The 14,544-nt window shown below is 37.2% G+C and overlaps 1 protein-coding gene across 1 annotated transcript in view; it reads left to right on the forward strand.

Moving 5' to 3' along the window:
* NHLRC2 (NHL repeat containing 2) overlaps positions 1-14,544 on the forward strand; it is a 38,444-nt gene that overhangs the window by 5,501 nt on the left and 18,399 nt on the right. Inside the window, exons 3-5 of the mRNA XM_062607909.1 lie at positions 3,922-4,377; positions 7,444-7,565; positions 9,283-9,412. Coding sequence (XP_062463893.1) covers positions 3,922-4,377; positions 7,444-7,565; positions 9,283-9,412 — 708 coding nt within the window. The remainder of the gene's footprint in view (positions 1-3,921; positions 4,378-7,443; positions 7,566-9,282; positions 9,413-14,544) is intronic.

The following is a 14,544-nucleotide window of genomic DNA, read 5'->3' on the forward strand; positions in this document are numbered from 1 at the left end:
CAAGTGGCATTCAGGAAGTTATTTTAAACTCCAGTGCATATTCAGTTCATGTTATCAGCAGTCCAGAAATGACTTCTATAAGAGGGAGTACTTTTTAATATTCAGAAATAGCTTGGCCTAAATCCAGTGTTGTGCTCTGTTATAATCCTTTGAATAAAGTGTTTTAAATGGTGTGCATATTCTTGCATCTCAGCTTATCATCCATCAGTTTCCAGAAGAGCTTTCTTCAGTAGAGGATGTTATAACTTGTTTGTCCTGTTCAGGTGTTCGGTATAGAATTCCCTTTCTAGTTTTAATGGTGTTGTTGAAGGACAAATACAAATGCCGCTGCTGATCCTGTTACAGTTTAAATATTTGACCTGCTCTTTGAAGTACAGCAGTTCATGATACTACAACTTCATCTATCTGATACTGCAACATGCTGTGCATATAGGATTGATAAAGACTATATAATGGTCTTATAATTCTATATCTGTGAAATTCTTATATTCAGTTAAGTCTTTTATTGTGCAGCAGTTTATCCTATTGTCACATTGAAGTTTATGTTCTTCTCCATTAACACTGTTTTATGGTTGGGGAGGAGAGCTAAAAGAGAAAAATAATTTTCCATTTATTTGTAACTGAATAAAAAGCCAACTTGAGATTAAGTTAGGTTTTCTGGAAGGAAACAAACTCATCTGAGCTTAAATAATACAACTGTTTAAGACCTGTAATAATTGCCTTTCTTCCATTTCTGACACAAAAGCAGAGCTGAGGGTAGAACAGAGATGTCCAGCTGGCCAGATTGCACCTCTACTTTAAAGATAGGAGACAAGCATAAAGGTAAATACAACATTCTGTTCCAAACCATGTCCGTGGATGCAATTATTTGCAATTGTAAGTTTTTGGGCCCTGGTTCGGGCACTCTCTGGTCACAGGACTGGTTTCACTATTCTTGCAGTGTCAAACTCCACTTAGTCTTAATTGCAGAGCTTTTAGAGGACTGTTTTACAAAAGCATTTTATTTTGACGTATTTGCTTGAAGTTTTCTAAACAGTGAAGCCCTTTAATGGATCAGGTAGTAAATGCCAAATAACAGTAGTGATCTGATACGTAAATTTCCAGTTTAGAATGACGTGTGCGACACATAACAGTTGATGCCAAATGAATAAAATGTATTAGATAGGTGAGTTATCGCAGAAAGAAAAGCACACTTCTGATGGATTAAAAATTAAAATGCTAGAATGCTAAATAAATAAAATTATTTGATAAGGAGAAAGTTGAATTATGCAAGCTGAAAAAGTTTGTGTGTGGCTTTCGTTCTGAGAGCACTAATTACTAGATTTTGGTATCTACAGTTGCAACTGGAAGAATGAAGAGATGAAAACTGGGAAGGAGGGGTAATATGCTAGGAACTGTATGAAGCTAGAAGATGCGAAATAAATGTGTTAGCAAGGTGATTGCAAATATTCAGTTTGTGTTCTGGTTAGACTATTTTCCTGTTGTAAGAAATGGTTATATTTGAATGAGAGAAAAGTTGCCTTCTAAAAATTCAGGTAACTGAAACTTACTCCCAAGTCTTCTTAAAACCTTTCTGAGAAAACATTTATTTTAAAACTAGTCTTCTCCAGATGAGTGTCCTTTCAGGAAGGCTGTTTCTGTTGGCTGCTGTTCAGGATAAATATAACAATATTAGAGTAAGCACAAAGTGACAAAACTTGCTTACTTAGAGATGCGCATTGCATATCTGCCTTTATCCGTTATAACCGAATTATATCCTGCTTATCTAAATGTAATAGCTGTTCAGCCAAATCTATTTTGTCTGTTGTAGCACAATACAACATTTTCAATTGCAGTGAGTATGTGTATGAGCACAAATTAGTCTAAGAACCTTATGAAGTTCTTCAAGGTTCTACAGTCATATTTCAGAGTATAAGCATCATGAGAATTGGATCAGATTGGATAATGGCTGTTCCTCCTCCATGCCACTTTGTATGGACTCCAAGTCTTTGTTTTCTGGAATTACTTGTATGACTGAAAAATGCAGTACTGTAAGAAATCCACCTATAGACATTTGTGACTGTGTGAAGGAAGGAAACACCACAGATACTTGAATGGTACTGATAAAAGTGTTTACAAGTGCTAAATGATGTTATAGACTATACAATTTCTTACACTATGGTAAAATATAACTCAATTTGGGTATCAACTCTAGGGACATTTTCCCTTCCCATTTAATTTCAGTCCTCTCCTCCAAATAACAAAAAAGATCACATGAAAATTTGAAACTTTTACTTGCACAAAGAAATAGAAATATGCCAATTGTTATTTGTGGTTACAAAATGCTTGCATTTTCCAGAAACATGAGTAATATTTGGATAAGTAGTAAGGTTAATGTCTAAGCATTTCCACTAGATTGACAGTTCTGGTTTAAAATGATTGTACTGCATCTTTCTACAACTTCATGGTTACTATTGTTACCTTCCTTACTTAGAAGGTAAATTCTTAGTTCAGGTAGAATTGACAAGTTACTTCTACTATAACTATGCTTACAGCTAGTAGTGTTCTTCAAGTACAAAGTGAGAAAGTATGGTATTGATGTCATATGCACAGTTTACTTCATTTGGTGGAGATTATGCTAGTAAAACATAATTTAAAGCCCTGAAAAAGGTTGTAGTGGGTTTTGGTTTTGTTTATTTTCCTCTTTTTTAGCTCCTAGAAGGTACTGAAAAATGTCTTGTGACTGAAGAAAGGCTCTTAATTCTTTTTCTGTGGGGTAGGAAGGGGGAGTGGAAAATCTGGGGCTGCTTACATAATTGTTTACATTGGGGTGGAAGCAGATTTATTTCTCATTACAAGGGAAAAGCAGCTCAAGTCTGAGCCATAGATTTTTATTTCTGTGTTCAAATTTCATAAAACTAAGAAAATAAGCAAAGGATTGCTAATATGTATGCAGTGTATAGAAGCAGACTTACATTACTTCATGCGTATGGAACGCCTTCATACCAGGATTTTAAGTGCTGTTACCCTGATATTGGAAAATCTAAACTCTTCATTGTCTTTATTAACCACATATAGAAGTAAGTTAAACATTTTAAGGGGAGGTGCAAAAGTCAATGATTTAATCCTCTTTTGCTGCTTTTTTAATTGTGTTTTAAAGGAAAAGATTCAAGCCTTCCAGGTTTCTACCAAGTGCTATTTATCATTTTGTCACAGCTGTCAATGCTGCTATTTGAAATAGAAAATATGCTTTCAGAAGCCTATGCATTTTTGTTATTGTTTGAGTTAGATACACCAGGGTAACTCTGGGCTTCAGAGTTCAGTGTTACATTTGTGATTCCTAGTTAACTGTGGAAAAGAATTCATTTTCTAAAACACCGTAGTTGTATATAGGCATCGAAAGGCAAAGAGATGTCATAAACATCTGAAAAACCCCAAAGTATGTTAACTGCTACAACCTTCTCATAATTATTTTGAAAGTATTTTCTACCTTAGTAAGTAGAGGTTCAGAACTAAGAACAATTTCTGACATTAAATGTCAACCAGCTGGGGAAGTAATGGTCCTAAAGTTCAGTCATTTTACTGAGATGTTATTTCTGAGTTTCAGTATTTTGTCTACACAGCTATTTATAGTCCTACTGAGATGTAATTGCTTTTTGTTTGTTCAAACCCTTTTATTCTGGAAAGCAATCAGTCACATTGTGAGATAACTGTGCTTCAGTTTTACTTTTTATTCAACTACAAATATGTTGTGAATGCTCCATCCCTGGCAGTGTTCAAGACCAGGTTGGATGAGGCCTTGGGTGATACGATTTAGCGTAAGGTGTCCCTGCCCACGGCAGGGGGGTTGGAACTAGATGATCTTAAGGTCCTTTCCAGCCTTAACGATTCTATGATTCTATGATTCTATGTTTCAGTGCACGACTTTATTTTTCCTTTCAGATGGTCTTATTATTGTTGGAGTCCATTCGGCAAAATTCCCAAATGAAAAAGTTCTGGATAACATTAAAAGTGCCATTCTGAGGTACAATATTGTCCACCCTGTAGTAAATGATGCAGATGCAACCCTGTGGCATGAACTTGAAGTGTCCTGCTGGCCAACTCTGGTTATTTTGGGACCTCGTGGAAATATGCTCTTTTCACTTGTTGGAGAGGGACACAGAGAGAAATTGTTTTTATTTACTTCTGTAACACTGAAATTCTACAAGGAAAGAAGACAAATCAAAGATAACAAGATTGGAATAAAGCTATATAGAGACTCACTCCCACCTTCTCCCCTGCTGTTTCCTGGCAAAGTGACCGTGGATCATTCGGGAGAAAGGCTGGTCATAGCAGATACTGGACATCATAGGATATTGGTTACTCGAAAAAATGGACAAATTCTACACACTATTGGAGGTAAGGGTGTATACGTTTCTCACAGTAATTTTAGTTTAGGAGTAGAGGATGTTTGCTGGGCCTACTAGTATAATTACATATATAGCATAATATGAATTACAAAAAATACATTTTGTATTCTTATGAAAGTGTTGCAGGTGGGTTTAGAGTGACATACATCCACAACCAGCAGCAAGGTAGGGAAAAGAGAAGAGTAATGTGTCCCTTTCCAGTAGAGGACATGAATGCTCAGTTGTGGTGGTGGTGGTGTGTGGGGAAGTTTTTGGTGTGTGTTTTTAGGTTGGTTGTTGTTTTTCTTTAAATGAAGAGCATTCCTGTATAGGATTTTGGAGGAAGGGAGAATTACTAAGGGCAGTGACACTGCGCTAATACATAGGCACCTGAAAATGAAGTTGCTTTAGCGTATGTGACAAGACCTGTTTTGTCACCAAAACTGAGGTGTAACATAGAAACAAGTATGAAAATAGTGGAAGTATTTGCATTTAGCTACATTTGTTACCAAGTTTATATTGGTAACATTTCAGCTTTAAAAACTTAATCTCTTTAACTGATTTTATAATATTACTATCTACTTTACATTCTTCGTACGCTTTACTCTTTCAGAAATGAAACATTCAGATTTGTTCCTTTTCAGAATCTATTACAGTGGTAGAAGTTACATCTTAATGCACCAACTACATAGCTGTCAGGACAGTCCAGTTATGAACAACCATAACAGACAAATGTAGGAAGTGGTTGAATCCCCAGATAATTGACAACAGTGATTCATTTATGTCTCAGAATCAGGATCTGATAGGTCTTATATTACTGAGTTTGGTATTGACTAATGCCTGTTCTGTGGCAGCATACTGAAAACCTCATAAAAATAACCAGTAGCACTGCTGCTTAAAGAAAGGAATAAAATCTCTTTCTATTTGAAGTAACAGTGTATTGGATAAGCAGAGGAGTTACCCAAGTTAACCTGATAAAGGCGTTAGTCTTAATACCCTTCTCCTATGGGAAGTACCAACAGGATTTCTATGACAAAAGTGAGAGAATTTGGTTTCTGTTTCATATGTGAGATAAGTCTCCAGCAACAAGCTACCCTTTAGTGTTCTGGGATAGTCATGAAATAGCAGTTCAGAGGGAAGTATCCTAACCTCTGAACTGGTACCCCCGCTTCATGTGGCACTCTGTACTTTTCCCTTCCCTGGGGGTGTGCACCCTGACGCTTAGAAGAGTAACTGCTGGAATCTGACCACGCCAGTACCTCAGTCCTTTGTGTCTGTTAAGGTCTAAATTGTCTTCTGACAGTAGGTTCTGGAAGTTTATTTCAGTGACTCAGTTAAATGATTCAGTGGGCAGAAAATAATGTAACAAAGTTGATAATACAGTAACAAATGTGGGCAAGCACAAAGGTTGAAATTAGTATATTTGCATCATAAATCATGATGCACACATAACTCAATACCTAAATGTCTTCTGCTGAGACATACTGCTAATGCACTTTAAGTGTTACTCCCGCTGATACACAGTGCTTAACTTCATACTGTTATATTCAGGTCAAGGTCCTTTCTATTTCTTGACGGTTCTGTGTAGAACACTGTCACTCCATCATTCTTACTATTCTTTTATGTAGTCTGTTCCATCGTATCTTTTTCCTAATTGTTGCTAATGAGAAAATGCTGCTAATCAAATATTAGTTTCATTTATGATAACACCAAAATCTAAACCACTGAAAATGAGTTGAGTTTGGGAAATTAAAGTTTTCCCTGCTGACTTGATTTGATGTAGTTGGGAATGAAAAAAGAGGTAGTTCTTCTGTCTTGTGTTGTTGCTATTATCCTTTAGTGCAAGAGAACAGGAACAACTTAAACCCCTCTCAAGACTTCTCTTTTGGCTCCTTTTGGTCATGCTCTTTTGATGCAGCCCAGGATATGGTTGGCTTTCTGGGATGTGAGCACACACTGAAGCCGGCTCATGTTCATTTTCTCATCAACCAACACCCCCAAGTCCTTCTCTGCAGGGCTGCTCTGAATCTCTTCTCCACCCAACCTGTAGCTGTGCCTGGGATTGCCCCGAACCAGGTGCAGGACCTTGCACTTGGCTTGGTTGAACTTCATGAGGTTGGCATCGGCCCAACTCACAAGCATATCAAGGTTCCTCTGGATGGCATTCCTTCCCCCGGCACATGAACTGCTCCACACAGCTTGGTGTCATCAGCAAACTTACTGAGGGCGCACTCAATCACACTGTCCGTGTTGCTGACAAAGATATTGAGCAAGATCGGTCCCAACCCCGATCCCTGAGGGACACCACTCGTTACTGGTCTCCAGGCAGACATTGAGCCATTGACCACAACTCTTTGTGTGTGGCCATCCAGCCAGTTCTTTATCCACCGAGTGGTCCATCCATCAAATTGATGTCTCTCCAATTTATAGACAAGGATGTTGTGTGGGACAGTGTCAAACGCTTTACACAAGTCCAGGTAGATGACATCAACTGCTCTACCCCTGTCCATCAGTCCTGTAGCCCCATCATAGAAGGCCACTAAATTGGTCAGGCACGATTTCCCCTTAGTGAAGCCATGCTGGCTGTCACCAAGCACCTTGCTGTTTTTGTTGTGCCTTAGCATGCCTTCCAGGAGAATCTGCTCCAAGATTTTGCCAGGCACAGAGGTGAGACTGACTGGTCTATAATTCCCTGGGTCATCCATTTTCCCCTTCTTGAAAATGGGGGTTATATTTCCCTTTTTCCAGTCATTGGGAACTTCACCTGACTGCCATGATTTTTCAAATATGGTGGCCAGCGCTTTGCAACTTCATTTCCCAGCTCCTTCAGGACCCCTGGATGGATTTCATCAGGTCCCATGGGCTTGTGCACATTCAGGTTCCTAAGATTATCTCAAACCTGATCCTCTCCTGCAGTGGGCGAGTAATGTGAACTGTACATGATGCTGTGAAAGCACCTCTTAGAATGTGTAATTTTTTTACAAGTTTAAATGTATAAACTTTGGGTTTGGTTGGTTGGTTGTTTTGTTTTATTTTTTATAAAATTACATTTGAGTTTGCTTTGTTTCATTTATAGGTCCAGACAGTGGAAGAAGAGATGGAAGATTTTCAGAGGCAGCTTTCAACTCGCCACAAGGGATTGCTATAAAAAAAGATATTATTTATGTAGCTGATACAGAAAATCACCTCATTAGAAAGGTAAATTTTCTGCAAGGAAATTCAAAATTTAATCTCTCATCCCTTATTCTACTTACAGAGGTGAATATTTACACTAAATTACTTACTCTGATTATTTACTCTTTGAATTCCCTCAACATTGGGAAGGAAATTCAGCACAGTATCTTATAAATAAATGCTGCTGTGCAGTTTGTTGTTTAAAGGCTACATATACTTTTGTGCTTCCTTCCAAATGAAGATGGTATACATTACTTGCTGCAACATATTTGATTTTGTTTTTCCTAGTGACTCTTGCTTTCCTGTTACGAGAAACATCTATTCTTAGTACTACAACAAAATAGTTTTTATTTCACTTCCAGTAGTATCTGATTCTTATCTAAAGTTATTGTACTACTGTGGTTCACTGAGTATCTAAACTTCAATTAGCTGTTTGGGTCTCTAAAGTACATACAGGTAACTGCTGTAATACCAGAATTGTCTGCATGTGGAATTTTTGTTTTATTAAACACTTATTTTAGCTTGATTTAGGATGTAGGAATGATACTTTCTGTATATAGTCATTGGATATTACATTTGGTTAGGTCAATTTTAGAGTAATAAGAAGTTAAATTTGTTGAAGCAATGTAATATTACCTTATTATGAAAAGTATTTTATTCATCTCAGAAGATCTTCTGCTCTGAGAAGATCCTCACTAATGTGTCTGATAATGATCAGAGGAGGTACATCCTTACTCAGTTTGAAGTGCCTTTGTACTGTTAAGCAGGCTCATTGTGTGTTTCACTTCCAAAGCACTTGTCCACTAGCTCCTTGTAAAGTATTCATTGGAGTTGGCTACCAGGTTTTATTCTGAAAATGACCAAGGCTCCCAGTTGCTAGAGAAACATTGTGTATTAAAAATGAGCAGTTTGCTCCAGCGTCCTCATCTTACAGACACTCATCACTGTAGCATGGTGACCACAGGATATGAACTGTTGCAGGTAGCAAAGACAGCACAGAAACATCTGAAGATCAGTATCATACCGCATCTGCATTTTTGGTGATAATTAGCTTTTCCCTTTCATCTAAATGTGCCATGAGGGTATCCGTGACTTAATAGAATAAACAGCAATAGGCCATGCATTCAAATGCTTGTGCAAGCCATGGGCCTTGCAGAAAGTGCATTTACTGCTACAAAAGTTAGAAGATTCTGTGTGTGAAAGACTCCTTTTTTACATGATCATCATGATAAATGCATGAGCACTATTGGAAGTCACTTCGAAAATAAGCAAAAGGGAAAGAAAAATAAAGGGATTTAAGCTGCAGGAATTAAATCTTTTTTCCCCTAAGGCATGAAATGAACTGTAAAAATAATTTGCTTTGTACAAATTAAATGAGATAGGAGATACTGTTACAGTATCTGAATTTCTGTGTCATAGTCCTATAGAAGTTTAAATTAAAACATCCACATCCATCGTCTGAGTATTTCTTTAGAAAATTTTGGTGCTTGCTTCTGCAACTGCGGGGCAAACCTTGACAAAACAGTGTTAATTTTTGTTGAAGAGAATTCCAGGCTTCTGGTTTTCCTGCTGCTTCCTGCCCCCATCAGCTAGCATTGTGGTAAAATTCATTATCTTCCTACATTTGTTAGGATTTTTTTTTATTTGTCAGCAAAATCTCTGGTTTTGACATCTAGCTCAAATTGTAACTTCTGTCAAGTTAATTTTGTACATTCAGTGCGTGTAATTTTGTTCCTTGTAGATTGACCTGGAGTTAGAGATGGTGACCACTGTAGCAGGCATTGGGATACAAGGTGTCGATAAGGAAGGTGGAGCAAAAGGAGAAGAACAGCCTATCAGCTCTCCATGGGATGTGGTCTTTGGAAATTCAAGTACTGTATCACTTGAGCTGTTAACATCTCATATTTACACATGCATGTCTGTTTGCTAAATATTTACCTGTTTTGGTAATAATCTGAGATAGGAAAAAGTAAAAATTCACCTTACAACTGAGTCTGAAAAACACTGGTTTCATTTGCAAGTAAGACTTGCAGTTCTACTTTGGATCCTGAAGGAACATGAGCTGTTACTTGATGGCAGAAAAATTCTTTTGTAGTGAGCTATATGGTTACTGGGTCCAAATACAGGAGGAAATTGTGATTGCTTTTGTTAAGCCAGTGCTTTTTATGCCAGGATCACTTAAGCAGCTACATTTTACAGGAAGTGAGCATTGTCTAGAAGTTCCTTTCCTTGACTATACAGACATGTTTGACCACTTGTAAATATTTGAGTTTAGGAAATAAAAGTAATTTTAGTTCGAGGCCTCTGTTTATTCCTGTTTAGGTGACATAAAATCATTAGATTCAAGATGATGATAGAGTCAATCAGGTAGGAGAGGAATACCTCAAAAAAAACCTTGCAAGCATCAATGGTAGGAGTGAAATCTTGCATAATGGGATGCAAGAATCAGCTTCTGAAGGTTTAAGTAGCTTGCTTTCCTGATTCACATAGCACACACCTGAGCTTGACATCACATAACTGCCATGTTTCAACTAACTGTGAGTTGATTCTTTCTTTTTTCATGTTTCCATTTAACTATAAATCAGGGGTTGCAGACATCAGTTTTGAACAATGACAGTGCAGTGCTTTAGTGTGAAATAAAACCCTTAGGTCACTATTTCAAACATAAAAATTGACTTCCAAAATTGGGATTTCTCGAATCGCAGATAATGGGTTGGGGAAGTATCATGATTTAAGTTAAATAGTTTTAAATTAGAAATGCTTTGCAAAATCAGTAAATGAGAATATTTTACTGACCTGGAAGCATTTGTTATAATCTTGGGTCAGTTATAAGAGAGGAAAACACACTCAAGTTTAAGGAAACATGAGGCTAGCTGATACAGATGTCTTCTCATATAGCTTGTCAGTATAGGCATTGTGCCACCAGCAGCCTTGACTACTTAAATAAGCATCTGTCATTAATTTTTAGATTTAAAACTTTTAATAACATGTCTTCCACATAAAAGTGAAATGAAAATAAATTAAATTTTACAAAGGGCACTTTATCCCAAATTCTTTGCCAATGACCCTTACAATTTGTGTTGAGCATATGGATTTCTACTTGCAAGAGGAAGTAGGAGTACCTGAATTTCACTGGATGTGGGTTGGTATTAATGAAGGCATGAGTTTACCTGAATTTTATCCAATCTGATTTTCCTTTTGTCAGCCAGTAGACTGTTGTTTGACTAGCTGGTATAGTTTTCAGGGTGTCTTGAACCAGCAAGCTGATTTCTATGAGATGTTATGCAGAGCTCTTTCGCAGATCAGCAAAGGAGGAAACGAGTAACTCATCAGTGCTTCAGAAACCTCAACTGGTTAACAGAACTATTCAAAATAGCCTGTAATTTTACTTTTCATGATGCTTTCTTCTGCTTTTGCCAGTAGTTTAATTTCTGTTGATACTTTCTGTTTTTGAGAGCTCTGCTTGTTAAATGTTAATTGATAGGATTGTTATCAACATGAGCATAGTAATCACTGAATGATTCACCTGTAGAGGATTAGTCATCTGCACTCTTCAACACTACTGAATTTTTATCAGCATTTACGTAAAAATCTGATCTTCTGAACACACTCTCTTCAGACCAGTAAAATCTTTTCCAATAACCTACCAGTGAATTGTCTATTTAGAGCTCTACAAAATATAACCTGTCACTTACAAAGAGATTAAATCAATGTAAATTCCTTTTTTGAGAGGGTAATAGGCCAAAGAGATGAAATGGGGCTGGGTTGTGTGTTCCCAGATTCTTTTTAAGACTTTTTTTAATATGGTTTTGTGTGGGTAAAATAAGCAAGGAAAAATGTAAATATCTGTATTAGCTATATAAAATTCCTTAAAAAACTATAACCAGAGAGATATGTCAAAACAGGGGATTATACTGATTAAAATGCTGACAGGAGTGTGTTGCAGAGTATGAGGAGCCAAAGCTGTGTTTTGTAATCTGCAATGGATTTGTCTTACAGCATACATCCTGTCATGAGCTGCAGTGCCTTCTTTAAGTGTTTTGCCAGCCATCAAAATAGTTTGTCAACACTGCAGCAGAGTTTGTCAAAGTTGTGTTGTTACTGCAGATTGCTTGAACCTAGTAGCGTCTTCTGTTACTATCCCTTATACTATGGATAGTATGCATTAGTTGTTCAGTAAATGTAGAAAATCTTCAGTTTTATAGGAAATCTTCACTCTCCTGGGCACACACCCAGCCTTCTGTTGGTGATTCTCAGTGTGCTGGCTTACAAGTAGATACCCTGCTGTCATATGCTAAAACTGGCATGCCAGTTGTCTGTGTGTGCATATGGATGGATGAAATAATTGATGAGAGTTTCAGAAATTGCTTTGGTTCAGATCCACATAGCACACATTTTTTACATGTGTTTATATGTGTCTCTGTGCAAGTTACAAAGTGTAGTGGACACTTCAGCAACACAGGTGTGTTATTGCAGTAAGTTTGACTTCTGTGTTAACTGGTGTGGCATATGGGAAATAACACTATACTTTCCTGTTTTCCTTAGAGCTGTGTAGTTTACACAGTGTACAAGAAGCATATTTTTCTTTTCAGAAGATAGATGTATGGATTTTATACATTTTAAACAAGTGATGCTTTTGTGAGTTTCCTTTCAACATCCAAAAGCCATGCTATCCAGAACATGAAGGGGAGAAAAAAAGGAGTTTAAATGTTTAAGCTGTTTATGTACTACACTAGGTAGTCTTGAACAGTTCATACTACCTTCCTCAAAGTCTCAAAGGGAAAGGTTACCTCTTAAGAGAAAATTCAGTATCATTTATATTTCTTGACATTTCTTGTATTTGCTCCTAACACAGTTTAGACTATGTGTTACAGTATCACAAAATGGTTGAGGCTGGGGATCATCTGGTACAACCTCCCTGCTCAAGCAGGGTCACCCAGAGCACATTAGTCTCCAGCGTTGTCTCCAGACAGCTTTGAATATCTCCAGGGAGGAGACATTTTAAAATGTGAATTTATAGTTTGTTGTGAAATTAAAAATATTGAAGGGGAAAAAGTTTATGAAGGCACATATAAGTTAATATGCAGAACAGATACTACTAAGTAGCATGCTTTTAAGCATCCTTATATTATTTCCATGAGATAATAGGCTTTTGTTTCCCCATTTTATACAGATGCTGAAGTCTGAGGCAAAGAGGTTAAGTGACTGTGAATTACCCTTTAAAAGAAAGTTGGCACAAGTCTCTTTAAGGTAGGGGAGTTAATGGAGATAAAACACATGCTAGGATTCAGGCAGACAGTATTCTTCCTTGTTATTTATTTCTTTAGTTGTGGCCACTGAGCTTGCGTTTTACCCTTCACTTTTAAAATTCTTGAATGAACTCTGTGGATTTGTTGAAGTTGGTGCTGAAGTTTGCACTGATACAGATTGTGCAGGAAATACAGGGGAGGGCCAGCAGCTTAAAAATACATCATTAAATTACTCTCTGCTTTTTTAGCTTTCTCTGTTGTCCCTTTCTATTTTTATTCAGTGGGTGTTGAAAGCAAGTGATATTTAAATGCACAGTTGATCTGAGCGTGAAATGTTCTTGATAGCTGCATTCTTGCTGGTAGGAACAGGACAATGGCCTGCTCTTGGTGACACAACTGTGTGATCCACATTCCAAAATCTGGTCTTAAATTGCATGATTGTAATCTATTTATAGCAACTCCCAAGAACAGTGTTGACCATGCTTTCAGTAAACGTGTTGGAAATTTTTACGTCAATTTAGGTTTTACATAGTTATTATTTAAATGAAAGTACTGTATCTTATCATACTGCTACAATTTTTATAGCCCTTAAAAGGCAAAAGTATGTAAGATTATTTTTTTCTCTCCGAGTGTCTCTGCTTGAGGGTTATTTGGTACCACCGCATTCCAGAGGAAAACACTTCTTTTTCTGAATTACTTATGGTGATTCTTCCTCAATTTTGCAAAGGAATAAAGCAATAATTACTTCAGCAATAAGCAGTTCCCACCTCCTGGATGAGCTCACACCATATATGAACTGTTTATGTCTGAACTGTCTGTATCTTAAGAGTATGCTTTCTACATGTTGCCTTTCTTTCACCGTCTGGGTTGGTCTCATTCTGGCATTGAGGCTCTGGCCTTCACTATCCTGTGAAAGGAATTTTCCTTGGTAATAGCTGAAAATTAAAGAACTGCTCTTGTAATCATCAGAGATTAGTTATGTATCATTTTTTTGTGGCCAGCTCAAAACTTTGAGTTACTCTAAATGTGTGCTGTGTAATATGGCTGCATGGTATAGCAATATAGAGAATTTGAATGCAAAAAGCCTTTGCATCTCTTTAGAAGTTTCCTATGCAAAGTATGAACTCAGAAATACCCCATTCAGCTTTGGGCTGCATCTCCCTTGAAGTTCACTTCCACAGAAAATTGTGTTAGAGACATAACTGACATGAAACAGCATGGCCTGACTTCTCGTAGTGAACTAGATCTTAAATTTATTTGTAAATGGTAATTATTTTTATTTTAAATATTTGGCATTTCAAAGAAAAAGTATCTTCTTCATTGACGATAGGCCTGAAGTAAAATGAAAAACTGATTATTTTATTCCTGTGTGAGAACTGTTTGAGGAGAAAAAGTCTTTTGAGTAATGTGACATTAAGAAGTTACAGCAAAGGACTGCAGTGAAGCAAGACATTACCCAGTCTTGCTCTGGGAGGACTTCTGAAGCACACTGTTTAATTCTAGATGCTGTCTGAGTGGGTCAACCATCTTCATACTGTGGGCAGAATCATGGAGAGGGACAAATAAATGTGACTGAAGTTTCCACATGTGCTAGCGCAATCTAGGTATGGGTTCTGTGAACCCTCAGCAGCTTTCATTACTGCTCCTAACCTGGCATTTTTTGCTTTAAACATTTGAGAGAAAACTGAGGAGGGATAAACTTTCAGAACTAGTAGCTTTTTGTGCAATCAGCCCAACAGATTTTATCTCTACAG

The sequence above is a fragment of the Pezoporus occidentalis genome, unplaced genomic scaffold (genome assembly GCF_034315485.1).
Source record: "Pezoporus occidentalis ecotype Australia unplaced genomic scaffold, CSIRO_AGI_Poc_V1 ctg127, whole genome shotgun sequence".
Classification (NCBI taxonomy): domain Eukaryota; kingdom Metazoa; phylum Chordata; class Aves; order Psittaciformes; family Psittacidae; genus Pezoporus; species Pezoporus occidentalis.